The sequence below is a fragment of the Halichoerus grypus genome, chromosome 11 (assembly GCF_964656455.1).
Source record: "Halichoerus grypus chromosome 11, mHalGry1.hap1.1, whole genome shotgun sequence".
In the NCBI taxonomy this organism is placed as follows: domain Eukaryota; kingdom Metazoa; phylum Chordata; class Mammalia; order Carnivora; family Phocidae; genus Halichoerus; species Halichoerus grypus.
In genome coordinates, this window is record NC_135722.1 from 94,952,929 (window position 1) to 94,971,275 (window position 18,347).

At 48.6% G+C, this 18,347-nt stretch overlaps 1 protein-coding gene across 1 annotated transcript in view; it reads right to left on the reverse strand.

Moving 5' to 3' along the window:
* Nucleotides 1-18,347, reverse strand: part of TECTA (tectorin alpha) — a 68,242-nt gene that overhangs the window by 32,202 nt on the left and 17,693 nt on the right. The window contains exons 7-10 of the mRNA XM_078058848.1: nucleotides 14,905-15,475; nucleotides 12,344-12,936; nucleotides 10,414-10,987; nucleotides 3,911-4,512 (exon numbers count right to left, since the gene is read on the reverse strand). Coding sequence (XP_077914974.1) covers nucleotides 3,911-4,512; nucleotides 10,414-10,987; nucleotides 12,344-12,936; nucleotides 14,905-15,475 — 2,340 coding nt within the window. The remainder of the gene's footprint in view (nucleotides 1-3,910; nucleotides 4,513-10,413; nucleotides 10,988-12,343; nucleotides 12,937-14,904; nucleotides 15,476-18,347) is intronic.

Consider the following 18,347-nt stretch of genomic DNA (forward strand, 5'->3'; position numbering starts at 1 on the left):
CTGCCTGACATACCCCTTTAAGGCTAAGCTCTGGGTTACCTCTTCCAGAAAGCCTTTCCTGAAGCCCCCGAGGCTGGTGGAGGCAACCTGTGGGCTCATGACCCTCCATGTGGCACATTTTTGGAGCGCTTCCCATTACATCCAGATAACCTGCTAACACGTCTGTTTCTGCTACTAGACTCTGAGTTCTCTTGGGACAGAGGTCATGTCTGATTCATTCTGCTACCCCCAGAGCTTGGCATAGAATGGGCCTCAATATAAGCCCATCAAACTAACCTGAGCCGGGGTGATGCTCAAACCCTCTCTCTTCTCTGGTGGCCACAGGATTGCCAGTAAATAGAGACACTGGCTGTGAAGATCCTGACAGTCTTCCCCTTTTCCTGGACCACGAAGCTCCTGCTTGTGCTGAAGCCCAGGGGCCACGGCAGGGAAAAGCCCATCTCTGTGGAGCTCTGGCCATGGATGGCTGGGACGTGGACTGCTGTGGTGCCCCCAGGAGTGGCTCACCTTCTGCTGCTCAACCCCGTGACCCTCTCTGGGATATAGATAGCACGTTTATTTCTAGCATCCCTTGTCTTAGTGGTTTCCCTACATCCTTCAGTGCTGCGTAGTGCAAGGCAAGGTCAGAGTCATAGAGGGACCCTGCGTCCCAAGGAATCACTTCCATGATACCTCCAGTTCTGGGAGCACCAGCAGTAACCCGGGGGCCCCTGCTCTGTTTCCCCCAACACTTCACTGCACACTGTCATTGTGATGGTCATTATTCTTGTCTCCGGGAGAGATGGTGACTAATAATAACATCACGGGAAAAACAAATGCAAATCATTGAACAAGCAGATCCTGTAATGCATATTAATAATTCAAAGTAAATGCTAAAATCTATCCCTCAGGCCCCCAAAGAAAAGAACCTTCAAGCATCCTGAACTCAATCTTCATGTCAGAGATTTGCAAGCTATACACTGTTTGCAGCTTGAGCACTTAGGACTTCTGGGTGACTTAGAAAGATGGACCCTGGGAGTGCCTGGGTGGCTCAGTCAGTTAAACGTCTGACTTCAGCTCAGGTCATGATCCCAGGGTCCTGAGATCGAGCCCCACGTTGGGCTCCCTGCTGAGCAGGGAGTCAGCTTCTCCTTCTCCTTATGCTCCTCCCTGCTGCTCGAGCTCGTGTGCGCTCTCTTTCTCCCTCTGTCTCTCTCAAATAAATAAAATCTGAAAGAAAGAAAGAAAGAAAGAAAGAAGAAAGAAAGAAAGAAGAAAGAAAGAAAGAAGAAAGAAAGAAAGAAAGAAAGAGAAAGAAAGAGAAAGAAAGAAAGAAAGAAAGAAAGAAAGAAAGAAAGAAAGAAAGAAAGAAAGAAAGAAAGAAAGAAAGAAAAACAGACATGCCCTGGCTAGGACTCCCCCCTCCACCCCTTTAATCAATTCCTCCTTGATGCCCATTACTGACTCCCTGTTGTGGGTTGAGCTGTGCCCCCCCAAAAGATAGGCTGAAGTCTTAACCACCACCACCACCCCATACCTGTGAAGGTGACCTTATTTGGAAATAGGGTCTTTGCAGGTACATCACGTTGAGATGAGGTCATACTGGATCAGGGTGGGTGCTACACCCAAAGACTGGGGTCCGTAAAGTGGGAGAGTGACTTGCCCCAGAAAACAGAAGGTGCAGAGGGCAGAAAGCCACGTGAAGACGAGGCGGGGACTGCAGTGATGCTGCCACGGGCCTACGATCGCCTACAACCGCCAGAAGCTAGGAGCTGATTTTGGATTCTTAGCCTCCAGAACCGGGAGAGACTAACTTTCTGTTGCTTGAAACCACCTAGTCTGTGATACTTTGTGATGGCAGCCCCAGGAAATGAGTACTCTCGTCCCTCTCCATCACTTTATGGGGGAAGAAGCCAGCCGTGTGATGCCCATGGCTCTTGCCTTTAGCCACGAACACATCCCACGAGACCAGGGCAGGACATATGCCGGGAAGGTGAGCTGACCCATCAGGGCCTTGGCCCGACAGCAGGGAGCGAGGGAGGGAGACACTCAGGGAGAGCGGGGAATCAGCCATCAGGAGAGAGAGCAGGGACAGCCCAAAAGAGAGGAAGTGTTCACAAGGCTCCAGTGGTCTGCCTGTGAAAATAACTGGGTCAGAAAACAGCATGCGAGTCTCAGAGGTCCGTACACCTAAATGCCGAAGAGTGCGGAACGCGAGGCAGAAAATGCAATCTCCTAATACCCTGTATGAGACAGGACCTATGAGCAAATTATATTTTTAAAAGAAGAAAAAAAACCCTAAAAGGTAGAATGGTGGAAGGGTGTTGAATGTCAAGGAGATAAGGAGCTGCATGAAAAGGTATAAATCTAAGGGTAGAAATAGATCAGATGAGGAGAAAAACAAAATGACCCACGTGTTTGTTTTAACACATATGATGACAAAATGGTATCGAGGACCATTACTGCGATGGGCAGCCTCCGCTATCTAGACGTCTGTGGGAAGCCTTATGTGGCTACAAGAAAGGCACCTGATGTCTTCCTATCTTGCCTCCATGGCAATTTAATCCCACAGATTGATGAGGACATGGCCAGCAGCAAAATGGTAAGTCCTGGGGACCGTAGGAGAGAGGGGCTATTATGTCATCTCATTCATCCCCTGGACAAATGTGTTGAGTGTCCTGACATCAGAGTCATTTCACATAAAGATGAACTAGGCAGAGCTCCTGCCCTCAAGAAGCCCACGACTAGTACCGAGCGAGTCAGATATGGGAACCCCCCCACCCCCGGAATGACAATACGATTCATGCAGTCATGGGTATGGACCAACAGTTCTGGAAAGCACCGAGGAAAGCAGTCAGGGGTTTGGGTATGATATCCAAGGAAGGGAAGAAGAATGGGCCCAGCGAGTCCCCTGCCTTAGATGCCAAGAAGGCACATTTTCGGATAAACGGGAAAGGGCAGGCAGTTAGGAAGCTCAGAAGCCTCTGTCAGAGAGGGAGGGTAAGGCGATTCTAAGGAAGGAAAGAGATCTGGAGAGCTGCTCAGGGAACTCCCCTGTAAGAGCTCAGCATTTTTCAGAGAATGTATACAAGGTGAAAAGGAGTCCCCGTAGAGATAAATTACACCACAGATCATCGAGGATCGTGCTAAGAGGCTCACGCCCCGTATCAGCCCCTCCCAAACCTCAGAGCAGGGCCACTGGCTGGTTCGTCAGTGCTCCCGGTTCCGCTCAGAGCAAGACCCGGGGAAGGAGGGGCTGGGTCTTTTGCGGGGGGCTGATGTCCTCAGGCCTGACGGTGAGCACACAGAGCTCCTCCAGCCCTATCTGCTCCTGTCTTCGTCAAGGGAGTGACAAAGTTCACTCCTTCCTATTTGAGGCCCAAGTAGGAAGATTGTAGGAGGCCCCTGAGGGCTCCAGATGCCTGCAAGACTCTTGAACTCTCAGATCTCATGGGGGGCCAACGGGGAGCCAGGAAGTGGTGGGAAGGAGGCCAGAGCAGGGAACTATCATCCTGGGCTCCACAGAGGGGAGGAGGTGGATCGGGCGGTAGTACCACTGACAGGCATCTAAGCCGTGCTAGGCATGTGTTCTCTTTTGCAGATGGAGTGACCGCCCAAGGACACACAGCGGCAGCCCAGCTGGGATTCAAACCTCGGTCTGTGCTCTCTCCAATATACTCTGTTACATGAGGAAGGGTACCATTTCTGCTCCTAATTCGGTGCCTTGGGCAGAACATTTTTGTGTCTGAGGCTCAGTGTCCTTATCTGTAAGATAAAGAGAATCTCCAGGGTCCCTCTCTGCTCTAACATCCTAGGCTTCTCCTAGGATTCTAGGCCAGCCCGGTTCAGCTGCAGCCTGGCCCGCTGACCCAGGACCCCCATGCTCACATCCCCACAACTCCTTTCCTGCCGTCTGGCCTTGACTACTCACCAGCACCGTGTGCTTGTAGGCCCTGTGGATCACAATGCTGTAGCCAAACACGGTCACGTCCACCTGCTTGACCCACAAGGCCAGTGACGGGTCCCGGTCCTCGTTCTTGGCCGTGACGACAAACTTGGGCAAAGTGTCTGAGCTTGTCCTGCTTCCTGTGGTGCACAGGATGAGGGGGCAGCTGGTCTGGAAGTCAAAGGGGTAGCCATCAAAGGTCAGGTAGTGGCCGTAGCCCGAGACGATGCAGGAGGCGTCGGTTCGGGGCCAACAGTAGTACAGGCCTCCCTCCTCCATGCAGTACTCGTCCCCCTTGCACGGGATGCTCTCGCAGTGGACCTTGTTGTCTGTGCCGTTGCAGTAGCAGAAGATCTGGCAGTCCGCGTCCACCCAGAAGGTCTCATTGGTGGCAAGCTGGTGGCCCTCAAAGTTGCAGCCGCACTCGCTGCGGGTGACACACAGGTTGCCTTGCAGGGCATAGTCCTCGTCACAACGACAGCCCTCAGAGCAGCTGTCCACACAGATGGGGCCCAGGGCCAGCGTCTCACAGGTCTCCACACACATCATGCACTCCTCGAAATGGCTGTTCTCCGGGCATTCCAGAGCTGAGGGTGGCCAAGGAGAAGACAGGCTTGAGCAAGGGACAGGGGGCAGAGAGAGTGTGTGTGCACTCGTTAGATGCATGTGGTGTGCACGTGAACGCCGTGTGCTCAGCACTACTGTCATCCTCATTTGGGGTGATCAGAGGCTCAGGGAACCCCTCATGTGCTCCTGGGGCACGTAGCTTTCTGTGTAGAAGATCCCAAGACTATGAGCCTCCGTGAGCACCTGCTACATGCCAGGCATCCTTGTAGACAGTTTGGCGTAACTTTACTCAACAGCCTGGGAGGTAAGCAAAGTCTTCTCATCTCTGTCTTACAGATGAGAAACTCAAGTTCAGTGACTTAACCTAATCCAGCCCGTAAGTACCAGAGAGATCCCAATCTGGATCTCCCAATGCTAAGTCCCCTGACTCAAGGACTCTGGAGGGAGAGTATCCCAGAAAGAACCAGTGCTTTGGGTCCATAGAGACCTGTGGATACCACCTCTGAGCTCGATTTCTTCTTTAATTAAATAAAGATGATACTTATCTAGCACAGTTGTTCTGAGAATTAATGACCTAATATATTAAGTCTACAGTAGAGTCTCAATAAATAGAAAACCTTTCCCCTGTTCACACTTCTTCTAGTAGGATATACTTTATGAAGGCATTTTTACTCTACAAATTGCCTTTCTCTTTGTCTTTCATTTCTTGGCTCCTGGTGCCCTTGGGCCTTTTCTACCTCCTCACCGCCTTCTGCCCCTGGTCCCTCCCACCTTCTTTGCTCACATTCTTTCCCATGCCAGATGGGCCTCACAAAGCCAAATCCTACACATCTGTCAAGATCACTTCACTTGCACTACTGGGTATTTACCCCAAAGATACAAATGTAGGGATCCGAAGGGGTATGTGCACCCCAATGTTTATAGCAGCAATGTCCACAATAGCCAAACTGTGGAAAGAGCCAAGATGTCCATCGACAGATGAATGGATAAAGAAGATGTGGTACATATATACAATGGAATATTATGCACCCATCAAAAAACCCCGAAATCTTGCCATTTGCAATGACGTGGATGGAACTAGAGGGTATTATGCTAAGCAAAATAAGTCAATCAGAGAAAGACATGTATCATATGATCTCACTAATATGAGGAATTCTTAATCTCAGGAAACAAACTGAGGGTTGCTGGGGTAGTGGGGGGTGGGAGGGATGGGGTGGCTGGGTGATAGACATTGGGGAGGGTATGTGCTATGGTGAGCTCTGTGAATTGTGTAAGACTGATGAATCACAGACCTGTACCTCTGAAACAAATAATACATTATATGTTAAAAAAAAAAAAAAGAAGAAGAAGAAGAAGCTAGCAGGAAGGGAAGAATGAAGGGGGGGAAATCGGAGGGGGAGACGAACCATGAGAGACTATGGACTCTGAGAAACAAACTGAGGGTTCTAGAGGGGAGGGGAGTGGGGGGATGGGTTAGCCTGGTGATGGGTATTAAAGAGGGCACGTTCTGCATGGAGCACTGGGTGTTATACGCAAACGATGAATCATGGAACACTACACCAAAAACTAATGATGTAATGTATAGTGATTAACATAACATAATAATAATAATAAAAAAGATTCACTTCATATTGCACTTCTGCCCAGAAGCCTTCCTTGATAGATCGAGTCTCTGAGTCACAAAGGATAGCACATAATATGGTAACAGCCCGTGTTGCTCACCATGGAGTTCCAGGTCATCTTCCCATTTCTCTTTATTATATCAGCCTGCCAAAATTTGACCTGGGCAAGGCATGGATGAATCCAGGAGCCAGAAGAAATCTACCTAGAAGTCTGGGTAGTCTAGAGATCTGCGAATGTCCCCACTATCCCCCGGGACAAAAGAGCCAATTCTTTAAAACTTTCTTTAGCTTTTGTGCATACTCTCACTCCTTAATAGTGTTTTACAACCCAAGGACAGAGAGGACACTACAGAGAAATAAATTGCACGATAATAATAACTCTGCCCACAAGTACCAACTCACCAGTTCTGCACTATGTACTGAGAGCCAATCTTTTTTCCTCTGGGCTAAAGGACTATCTCCACTCCCGTTGACTACAATACCATATGGCTTTGGAGTTGAAGGCTAGTTCAGCCCTGATTAAATATGTCCGTATAGAGGGATTTTCACATTTGTCTCTAAATTATGAATTTTATAACATCGACTGCAGGTTTATGGTGATAGCAAATAACATGACTTATTTAAATGGCTCTCACTTGATGACTTATTGTGTTGTCTGAATTTGTCTGAAAGTCTGGAACATACAGACGTGAAGTAATAAAACTTCCTCTGGCCTCTGAAATGCCTCTGTGAAATTATTTAATTGGGCAGCCTGGCTCTGCCAACATGAGGGCTGGTTCAAAATCTCGGAACACAGCATCAGTGATTGTCTGTCTCTCACTAGGCCCAGAGAAGATTGTGTTCCTGATTTGCAGCTGGTCTTCAGCCCATTCCCCAGCCTGCAAGAACCCGACCAGATTAACCCCTTAGTACCCGAGTCTTCCTTGATCAAACATGCACGCTCCGGTCCTTCTTGCCAGACCCTTGGCTGCTTTTGTCCACATGTCTCTCTCTCTCTAAAAAAGGCAGTGAAAAGAACTTCCCCCAGCTCTGCAGAGGAGGGGTGGTGAGAAGCTATTCTCAGCAACCATCACACCCAGGAAAAGAGGGAATCATCCCCATTCCACTGTGCTTCGCACCGCCGATGCGACCAAAGTATGCTCCGCGCACAGCAAAAGCAATCCAGAAACACTGCCTGTTGGATGGAAGTCATGGTCCGAAAGGACAGCAGACATGGTGACGTGGCAGGGCAACAAAAATGGATTTGGTAGGGGTCAGGCTCAGTAACCCTGAACCGTGAATGAGCTGCAACCAGAAAGCTGAGAGCAGGAGAAGGACAGAGATCATAGTAGATAAGCTGCAGAGAGGACCAGAGAGGATGTGGAGGCAGATTACAAAGAAGGTTTGGGGAACGTATTACAAGGTCCCACTAGATGTGGTGGTCAGGAGAGACCTTGAAGCTTTTCTCCTTGTAGGTGACATATGAATGCTCCCAGAATTCCAGCTTCAGGATTCACAGCGTCTGCTATTCATCCCTCCCCAGTGAGGTTAAGGGTCACCAAGAATATCACTGCCTTTTCTGAGATGAGAGCCACCAAACCATCCACATGCTCCTTGGGCTCCCAAAGCTCAGAAACCAGAGATGTAAAAAGACAAGCCTGTATGTATGTGTGTAATGTGTGTGTGTGTGTGTGTGTGTGTGTGCTAGTTCTTAGCTCTAAGATGTTTCTGTTGAAAGGGCTTAGTGGCAAAGCAAGAATACCCCCGTAGCAATGGATAAGCCTCACCCAGATCTTGGTTTCTAGGAAAAGTCCCCACCGGGGGAAATTAGGGCTTTTTGGAGCAATGGCTGATTCTAGTCTGGGGCAGGGAAGATTACAGGATGAACGTGGAGCATCTTGTTAAACCAAAAAGTAAGAAAGTGACCAAGGCATGCCCAAAGGACATAAGAGGAAGCTCGAAGGGCTCCCGCAGGCCAAATCCGGAATAATTTTAACACCAAAATCATGAACAAATATAATATGAAATAAAAATAATTGAAAAACTATGAATGTGTGTGTCCATATTGATAAGATAGACAGACACAGGTTGTCATGTGTCCATCCATAGCCGAATGGATAAAGAAGATGTGGTATATATACATACAATAGAATATTACTCAGCCATCAAGAAAGAATGAAATCTTGCCATTTGCAATGATGGAGATGGAGCTAGAGTGTATTATGTTAAGAAAAATAAGTCAGTCAGAGAAAGACAAACACCGTATGATTTCACTCCTATGTAGAATTTAAGAGAAAAAACCAGATGAACAAATGAAGAAAAAAAGAAACAAAGAAAAAAACAGACTCTTGAATACAGAGAACAAACAGGTGGTTGTCAGAAGGGGATGGGAGGAGGGGTGAAATAGACAAAGGGGATTAGAAGTATACTTACAGTGATGAGCACTGAGAAGTATATAGAATTGTTGAATCATATTGTACACCTGAAACTCATATAACACCAAATGTTAATTATACTTCAATAAAAAGATGATTGAGTAAGATGGTTGGGTGGATGTGTAAATGGATGATTGGATGGATGGATGGATGACAGGCAGACACACAGACGAGAAGGCAAGCCTCTTGCTTATAGTAGAATGACATCTATACTTTGGTAAATAAGTGAACAGAGTACTGGAGCTGGAAACCATTAGCTTGTAATCATCATGCTAAAAACACTGATACAAGCAAAGATCATCAATGGGCACTAAATAGAGGAGGGGGATTTTGATATTAGCTTACAGTTAGCATTTTGCCCCATTTGCTTTATCATCCTCTCTCACACTTTCTCTGCAAGATACTTGCATTGTCTTAAAGTATCTCCCCACCTGTAGCTGATTAGTTGTAAGAGAACAAAAACAATGTGACCACAGAATGGAGACATTTGACAACACCTGACCAGGGGACCACTGTGCCCATCTCCACTGAGAGGTTAGACAGAGCATGCACTGCATGTGACTTGATACCATGAGGAAAACAGATGTCACCTACGCAGGAGTCTGAGAGGAACGCACAGCAGAACTTAATCACGAGGAAATGTCAAACCCAAATGGAAGGCCATTCTATTTTAAAAGGTGGGAGGCTGTATTCTTTAAAAATGACAATAAAAGAGAAGAAAGCTAAGGAATTATTCCAGATTAAAGGAGACTAAAGAGACATGAGAGCTCTAAACACAACATGGGGTCTTAGACTAGATCTGTATTGAAGGGGGAAAGCCATAAAAGACATCATGAGTCAATTGACAAAATTGAAATGTGGATATTAAATGATTGTATCAGTGTTAAATTTCCTAAGGTCAGTAACGATACTGTGGCTCTGTAAATGAGTGTCATTATTCTAAGGAAATACACACTGAAGTATTTAGGGGCAAAGGGGTATGATGTATGTAACTTACTTTCAAATGCAGAGAGAGAGTGCGAGAGACAATGATAAAACAAATGGGGCAAAATGTTAACTGTGGGTTAATCTGGGTAATGGGTACACAGACACTCATGCAATGTTTCTATAACTTTGCAATTATTTCAAAATAAAAAGTTTTGAGAAATAAACTAGAGAGCAGGAGATTAGTCAAGAGAGATGAACAGATGCAGAGGATGGAATCCTAATGGTAGCATTGGTTTGGGTTTGGGGCTGATTTTTTGGTGGGAAAGGGATGGGTGCTGAAGCCCAGGTGGGGCAGTCCTTGCTCCGGGCATGGGTCCTGCCCTCTCGGCCATGCCTCCCGCCCCTTCTACCTCACTCCTCCCCCTGGCCTCCCCCATTGCCCCGGGTGTTATATGTCAGGGCTTCTCAGCAAGTATTCTAATTACTACTAGTACTGCTACCGCCCTGCTGAGAGGGGTCAGATACTTGGGGGACAAAATGAAAAAAAAGCAACGTGGGACTCTCTTCATAGCCATTGTTAGGCTTGCCCCAGGGAGCAGCGCTAATCTCTACTCCGTGAAAGGCGCTCTGACTGATCACCTTCTATGGAAAGAATGGAGCCGTTCTTTGCCAAGAAAGAAGGCCCTGATGGAGCCATCACAGAGACTTCTAGTCTTTGATATGACGCATATCCTCCACTAGCTAAAACCAAGAGTCAATAGGATGGCTAATCCCTCCACGATGAAGAGACACCGTGTAAGCAGAAACAGAAATAAAGGTGAGAACCAGTCGGGTTTGGGGTGAGGGGCCTTCCAAAGGACACACCAGACGAGGAAGGTACACACAAGCATCGGACTGTCCTTAAGCTCAACTCCTGCCTCTCCCAGGTGGCCTCCCACATCACGGAGCCCCGACTTACGGCAGAAGTCATAGGTCCGCCAGGGGCCCACCTCCACATCGGCGTTCTTGCAAGCGCTTGCATACCGTGCCACGGAGTCACAGAGTTCCGACTCATTACCCCCGCTCTGGCACAGGCGGAAGAGGCAGGTGCGGTAGTAGGCGGTGACATTGACCACCCCGTGGCACTCAAGGAAGGAGCTGTTGGAGGGGTCATTGATGATGCCACACCTGGAGCGGCTCCGATAAAATTTGAGCAGCTCCGAGTCATTGTTGCAAGCCTTCAGCAGGTCCCCACACTCCCCGTTGCAGATCTCCTCAAAGGTTGTCCAGCTTTCCAGGAACACCGCCAGGTTGTCCGTGCACTTGCCATTGGGGAGACAGAACTCATCGCTGACGTTTGCATTAAAGAAGCCACACAGCCCGCCCGTGCAATTGAAATAAACGGTGGAGAGCCGGATGTACAGCAGACCAATGTCCAAGTATTGGATGGTCACAACACCCCTGGACTCTACCGTCGTGCTGTTTTTGTTTCGATAGATTTCCAGCTTCCCCGAAGGATGGAAAAAAGGTAATTCCACTTCCTGACCATTCAGCTGAAAAACCAAATCACTATCATCAATTCCAGATGCACACAGTGTACCCACAATTTCCTAGGTTCTGAAATAAAGACACGGTTCTGCCCCGTGACTCTCCCTTTGAGAAATGTCAAGAAGCTGGCACGCTATGGGAACCACACAGACATACACAAACTGTTTCTGCATGGGCATCTCTTGTTTCTTTCTTTCTCGGCTCCTCTGATTCAACACACTTGCTGTTTATTTGCGTATACATAAGACCCTAAGGTAGCCCAAAAAAAGAGTGAAATGTGAGCAGAAGTTGTCTTGACATATATGTGGCTTCTTCCTTCTGCATGACAGCTCCTTTTCACTGATGGCACCCTTCCTTCCCCACATTTCTGGCTTCTTCCTTTCCTTCAAGTTTGACTGTTCCTGTGCCCCAGCCCCTTGGGAGCATAGAGTTTCTATCTAATTATCTAGTTGTCCACCCACCTATCTCTACCTTTTACTATTCTTTGAATAAATTAATCTCTGCCAGTGTGTCGATGGGAATGAAAACGGCCTCTTCAGTCCTTGGACATGTGTTTTCTGATCTCCTAGCACAGGACTGCATTGACTTCTGTTTTCTAAATTTGACTTCCTGTGATATTACCAAATACGTGTTGGGCTGGGAGTGGGGAGATCTGCCCTCCCGTCATGCCAGCTCCATCACCACTTAGCTGTGAGGTCCCCCATCCCTCACTGAGCCCTTTGGGATCTTCACGCACAAACAAATAGTGGCACTAGATGATTCCTAATGATCCTTCTAGAACGAATGATCTGGATGCCCAATGATGAATATTTTAGACCAGGTCAGAAGGGCAGGAGGTGCCCCTGCGGGTACCGTCTGCATTACCCCACATGGGTTCCCATCTATAGGTAGACGAGTCAGTATAGTACAGGGTAAAGAGCACAGACTTTGAAGCCAGCCTGCCTGGGCTCAAATGCCACTTTATGGCTGTGTGTCTCTGAGGAAGTTATGTAACCTCTCTGTGCCTCAGTTTTCTCATAGGTAAAATGTAAATGAGGATGAAAACATACCCCTCATCAGATTAGGTGTGATCCTGCTTAGAATAGTGCGTGGCACATAGTAAGTGTCCGGTAAGCATCGGCTGTTACAGAGAAAGCCAGTTCTACTACAGCTATCCCTAATTTGTGGGATTCCAGCCTCACTCCGTTTCACCCCCCTGAGAGACTGATTTGGTGCTGAACGTTCGGAAATGCCCCCACTTCGGAGTCATTGCCTTCCTGGAATCCGCTCGTGGTCAGAGGCAGAAGGGCACGCCTGAAGACTACGGCTCCTTCACTTGGCGAGACTCATCAGAAAAGCCGCAAGGGCATCAGGAGTCTTACCTTGACTTCCGAAGCCCCGACTCCTCCTATCTTGACCTCCTGGTCGGCCACTAGGATGCGAAGTCCTCGCAGCCACGCGGGCCCCGCGTCGGGCTTCTTCTTGTTGATGTCGATTTCCAGGTAGTCGGGCCGCTCGGGGCAGGTCTTGAGGAGGGTGTAGGAGAACTCGGTGGGGAAGGCGTAGGCGGCGCCATCGAAGGTGTGCAACACCTGGTTCTGGCTGAGCAGGCACACGGTCTCGCGCTTGGGAAAGCAGCCCTGGTAGCCGTCCTCCACGGCACACACCTCCCCGCCGCGGCAGGTCTTGTTGAAGCAGTAGACGTCCCCACCCTCCTCACAAAGGCACTGCACCGTGCAGTTGGCCGTGGCCCAGAAGAACTCCCCCATGGTGTAGTAGTGGCCATCGAAGTCACAGCCACACTTGTGCAGTGGGACGCACTGGCTGGTGCTGAGCACAAAGCCCTCGTTACACTCGCAGCCCTCCGTGCACGGCGTGGTGCAGCTCTGGGAGGCCGTCAGGTCAGCGCAGGTGTCCGGGCAGCTGCTGGTGCACACGGAGTAGTGGCTGAAGCTCGGGCACTGCACCATGGACACTGACGTGGGGGAGAGGAGAGAGCGGGACAACAGGTGAGTGCCCCAGGTGCTAACCACAGGGATCCAGCACTCACAGGGAACCGCAGGAAGGGCGCTCCTTCTGGACCCGCTTAGCTCCTAGAATGAGGGCCCAGCGGCCACTCATCACGGAAGAGACTTGAGGTGGTATCTGTACAAACAAGCTCCACTGCTTTGTGATAGCCACTGGGAAACGCGATTGTGAACTTGACTCTCATTTGATCATCCTGGCCGAATTAAACTTCAGGTTGCTATCCTAACTAGACAGATTGTTCAACACTGATTTATTATTGGATGATCTACAACCAGCAAGATGCTTTAAGATCTTCGATTGATGGACATATAAGTTGATCTGATCTTAAACAGCATGGCCCACTCTTAGAAGGAAATAAATCCAACTTGCTGGACAAATGAAAAATGTAACCGTGGGAGGAGCCACTTGAAAACGTGAAATTTCTAACAGGGAGGTGCTCGAAATACCTAAGTGACGAAAGAAGACTGTGAAAATGAATACTCTGGGATCTTAAAAATAAGACAGAACCTTGGTTATCTGAAAAGAATGTGTGTGCCTGTTCCTCCAGGAGACTGGGTTGGAACTAAATGCCTCCTCAAGGCCCTTCTTGCCTCAGAAGCCTCTGGTTCTTATTTTAAGAACATCTGAGTCTACATAAATGTTTGAGTCTGGTTGAATCCAAGAGTCAGGGGCTCAAGGGACTGGTAAACTAGCTGTCTGAATCTACTAGAATTCCTCCCACTAACATGAGAGAGGGGTGGGGAATGTGAAAGATAGGAAAATAGTACCACCAGGGGAAAAAGTAGCTATTACAAGTGATTTAATTAGGCAAAGTGGATGCTCTTAGATTATACAAGGATCTTAGATTATACCAAAAAAGCCATCTTCAATCTCAAATTGAGTCAGGATTTGGATGTTCCAGGCATAATAGAGGTTGGTCAATCACACAACCAAGCAACAAGAAAACAGTCTCTTCATGGTTTCATCAATTCTCAAAGAACTGAATCTGATACATGATGATTTTTGAATCCAACCTATACTGATAGGAAAAAAAATCTCCCTTTAGCCTTGGAACTGAAAGAAACTTTGAAACCTTCTTATCTGCATAGGAATCTAAAATGCATGGATATAATGTTCTGGGTACTCTTGTGGAGAAAACCAAGGGCCAGGAAAAAAAAAAGACCCACAGAATTCCAAGAAGCTGTTATTTTGTTTGCTTATTTTAAAAATTTATATAAACAGGATAAGAGAGTTTAAGTGGGATAGAAAGAGAAAACAAGACAACTAAATGGTAAAAATGTTTAATGTAAAAGGTAATTCAAAAGAAACTGAATTTCCCCACACTGTTGGGGCTTTTCCTAACCACTTAGCATTTCAGATAAAGGGCTTTCTTTCCTGATGTTCTTTGCTCCCTGCCGCAGCCCTTTCCCCAACACCAGTGGGTCAGAGGAAGGCTACAGAGCCAGAGACACAGAATCTAGAGGGATGGAAGGTGGAGAAGAAAGAGCCACGGGACAAATGCTGTTGGTTCCGTTTGGGAGGTGAGTTATTTCCCCCAAAGCTGCTTTTGATTACTCAGAGCAGCAACTGTGTTTATTCAATGGCCACAAAGATCACCGCCTCCACCTCTGAAAACCCCACCATCTTGCCTAAGTCTGGAATAGCCATCCCTGGGACCAGACCTTCCTGTGGCCAAGCATTTCCTGCCACATGTTCCGTGTTTCTAGACCACTGAAGCTCATCAATGGCTTCTCGTTTTCTGACTATGGTATTGGGTGGGTGGGCATTGACCGTTCCTAATGTCTGGCTATATTCAGCTCACCCTCACTCTTGGGCAATTGGTCTCAACAAGGAGATTTTTGATGGAGCCCAGAAACCCCCTCCCCGGCCTCCTTGCACCGGCGCAGCCTTCCATTTGGGCAGGATGCCAGCTTACCACACCCCGTCTGGACTCGCCAGTCTCCGATCGGAATGCCCAGGGCTTGGCACACGAGCGCGTAGGCTTGGATGGCCTGACAGAGGAGCGTCCCGTTGTCCCTCACACTGCACAGGTCGTACACACAGCTGTGCACAAAGGCCGTGGGGTCCACGACAGTGCCGCACTCCCACAGGGGGCCGTCTGTCCTGTTGAGGAAGCCACAGTAGTCGGGGCCAAAGAGGAGCGCTTCGGTGGCCGCGTCACACATGGTGCAGTTGTCCACACAGCCCGTATCACACTTCCAGTCGGCGTGGTAGACCCGCCAGCTCTCTCCGAGGTCCAGGACGGACATGGCCGGCCTGCCGTCCGGGCGGAGGAAGTCGTCCAGGGGGTTTTTATTGTAGTTCCCACAGAGGCCACACGTGGAGTTTATATAGGAGCCTGGGATGGAAATGGAGGCGTAGTGCTGGCCGTCAAACGTCACTAAGAGCCCAAAATCTGTTTCCACGGCAGTAGACATGCCACTCTGGTAGATTTTCACCGCCCCCAAGTCTAACGTGACCGGCAAGGAAGTCACTAGGTCATTAACCTGCCAACAACAGTAATGGTAAAAGGCAGGTGAGCAGGTGCCAGGGCAATGGGTCCGGCTGAGGTCAGGAAAGGGAAGCAAAGCAAGTCACTGCTCCGGAGACAATGCCCCCCCCACACACACACACAAACTGCTGGGGCTCCAGTAAGCTTGCCTTCCATGAAGCCCGAGGCCTGGGGGAGCCCACAGAAGCAGGGTGGCGTGGACCAGCTGAGCACAGTGCAGGCTACGGAGGAAGACATGCATGGCCACTACCACTCGAGACTCCTCCGGGGACCAGGTGGCTGTCAACCCTTCCTGGCTGGCTCTAGGGCTAGCTTCAAAGCTTTTCACGAAAGACTAGTTAGCCTGTCTTTCCTTTCCTCTAAATTCATTCCTTTAAGTCTCAGCTGAAGTCACATATTTCCCATGACCTAGTCACTGCCTAGAGCCCTCCCTGACCCTTCCACCCAGCTGAAATGTGTACCATAAACTGGTCCCCACACTTTAGCTTGGAAGCTGCCCTGGTATTATTCTCTGAGTGTTTCACTCTGTTACCTCCTGATGCCAGGGCTATGTCATGTAATCATTCCCAACAACCAACAAATTTAAATGCCTACTGGGTACCAAGCATTATGTGAGGTGCTGAAAAATAAAGAACAAAGAATATAGTTGTCCTGCCCCTCATGGAGGTCTCAGTCTACTGAGGAAGAGAGACACAAATAGGTATTTATACTGTTTTAAATATGCATTAATGGATCATGCAATGGGAGAACAGTAAATGAATCCTATATCCAGCCTCAGGGAGTCCTACAAGACTTTTTGGAGGCAGTTAAGCTTGCCCTGGGTCTTTAAAGATGAAGAGAAGTGGCCAAAGGAAGGGTGGGGGCAGGGAATTCCAGGACAAGAGAATAAAGGCAGGGGTTTAGAAACAGCTGCGTGAGCATGGGGACATTCATCAGGGTGTTACTGGATGGCAGGGGGGGAGGGGTGGCCGGAGATGAAGCTAGAGACATGGGCAAGGTCCATGGTCCATTCATTCAATAAATGGCGATTCAGGCCTTTCTGTGTGTCAAGCACCGTTCAGAGAGTTGGGGATTAGCAATGAATGAAACTGACACAAATCTCTGCCCCACAGAATGTATATTTTGGTTGAGGAGACCAACGACAAACAAACAAAATAAATAAAATAGATGCTAGGGAAGTGCTAGGAAAGAGGGTTTTTAACTTGAAAGAGGATGGTCAGAGAAGGGGATGTTTGAGATAAGGAAGCAAGCCATGCTGTTATCCTGGGTGAGAGTGGATGCCACGGAGGTGACAGCCAAGCCCTAAGGTGGAGTGTGCCTGGGTGCTCCTGGGACCTCAAGGGCTGGCATGGCTGGAGCAGAGACAGCAAGGAGAGGGCGGTGGTAGGTTATGCCAGAGAGATAAGAGCAGCCAGAACAGGGAGACCTTTGTCGGCCATTGAAAGGACTTTGGCCTTGACTCTGAGCAAGATGGGGAGCCAAGAGGGTGTCCAGAGCAAAAGACTGACATGATCTGACTTCCATTTTAAAAGAATTCCTCTGGCCTCCGTGTTGGGAATAGACCTTGGAGGGCCCTTTAAACCATGTTTTAAAACAAAACAAACTCCACAAAAACAAAAACAGAACAACTTGGATTTCTATTCTGCAGACAAGGCCCCCAAAATGTTTTAAGTAAGGGAATGACAGAGTCAGATTTGCATGTCAGAAAGCCCACTCTGACCAGCATGTAAAGATGAGAAGCAGAGAAAACAGACAGGGAGCGGATGCCAAAGTCCAGGGGAATGGAGCATGAGGGCCTAAGCTATGTACTGACATTCGAGGGTGGGACGAGCTCATGGAGTCCACTCGGCAGGACATGTGGGTTTTTTGCAGTGGGGAGAAAGAAGTGGAGGAAACAGTTGAGAGTGAGTCCCATGTGTGTGGGTCATGTGAGTAGATGGCTTGGGAAGCCTCCAGCAGAGAGAGCTCACTTTCTTCTTTTTTTACACTTTGCCATGCCTAGCACCCATAGATATCACATCTGTGTCTGGGATGGGATGGTTAGCCCAGCTCAGTCCTCGGTGGGACAGCCTGTAAGTGCACTGAATCCATACTGATTTCAGGCACCCAGGAAGGACAAGGGTCTTCATGGCCTCCATTGTGCTACTCTCTGAGTTTTCTAGGAAGTGAGGCAGTAGCCTGTCCAAACATCACTCCAAAATTTACTGTGGTAGATGCCATGCGCAATTGCCTGTCTCTAGAGATTAGTAGGACTAAATGGGGGAGGGGACAAAAAAGTAGGCTTGGGAAATAAGCCACCCTACAGAGAGCTACAAGTAGAAAGAAAAACCTGGGGATTGATTGATCCATCCTTGTCTTCTAGGTAGCAGGTTAGCCCACACAGGCGGGAAAAGCCATACTATGAGGAAGGTCGTCTTGCAAGAGCACTGGGTGACTTTTACGTGCTGTCCATGCTGAGATGGAAATGAAGTCTTCCTCAAGGTTGGTATAATTGTAAGTTCCAAATATGCCTGTTGCCAAGCGCCCTCCTCCACTCTCACTCAAGCTTCTGCTAACAAAGGGCAGTCTTCCGTGTCTCGAAATAGGAGCCATGGGGTGGACCGTCTCTGGATATTCCAACGGTCCCCTCCCCCACCCGGTTTCTCTGCGTCGGATCTAGACTGACTTAAGCCCTAGGGTGACCACAGGCACCACCTGGCCCAGTTTTTACCTTCCTTCCTGGTATGTGTTCATTGCACTCCCGTTCACTCCCACACGAAACGTGTCTCAGTTTAAACCACAGATTAGAGTCACTGTGTTTGTCCCCCACAGTGCTCAGAGGAGGTGGTCCTGGGTGATTTCTTATTTCGTTCCTCCAGTCCCACGTC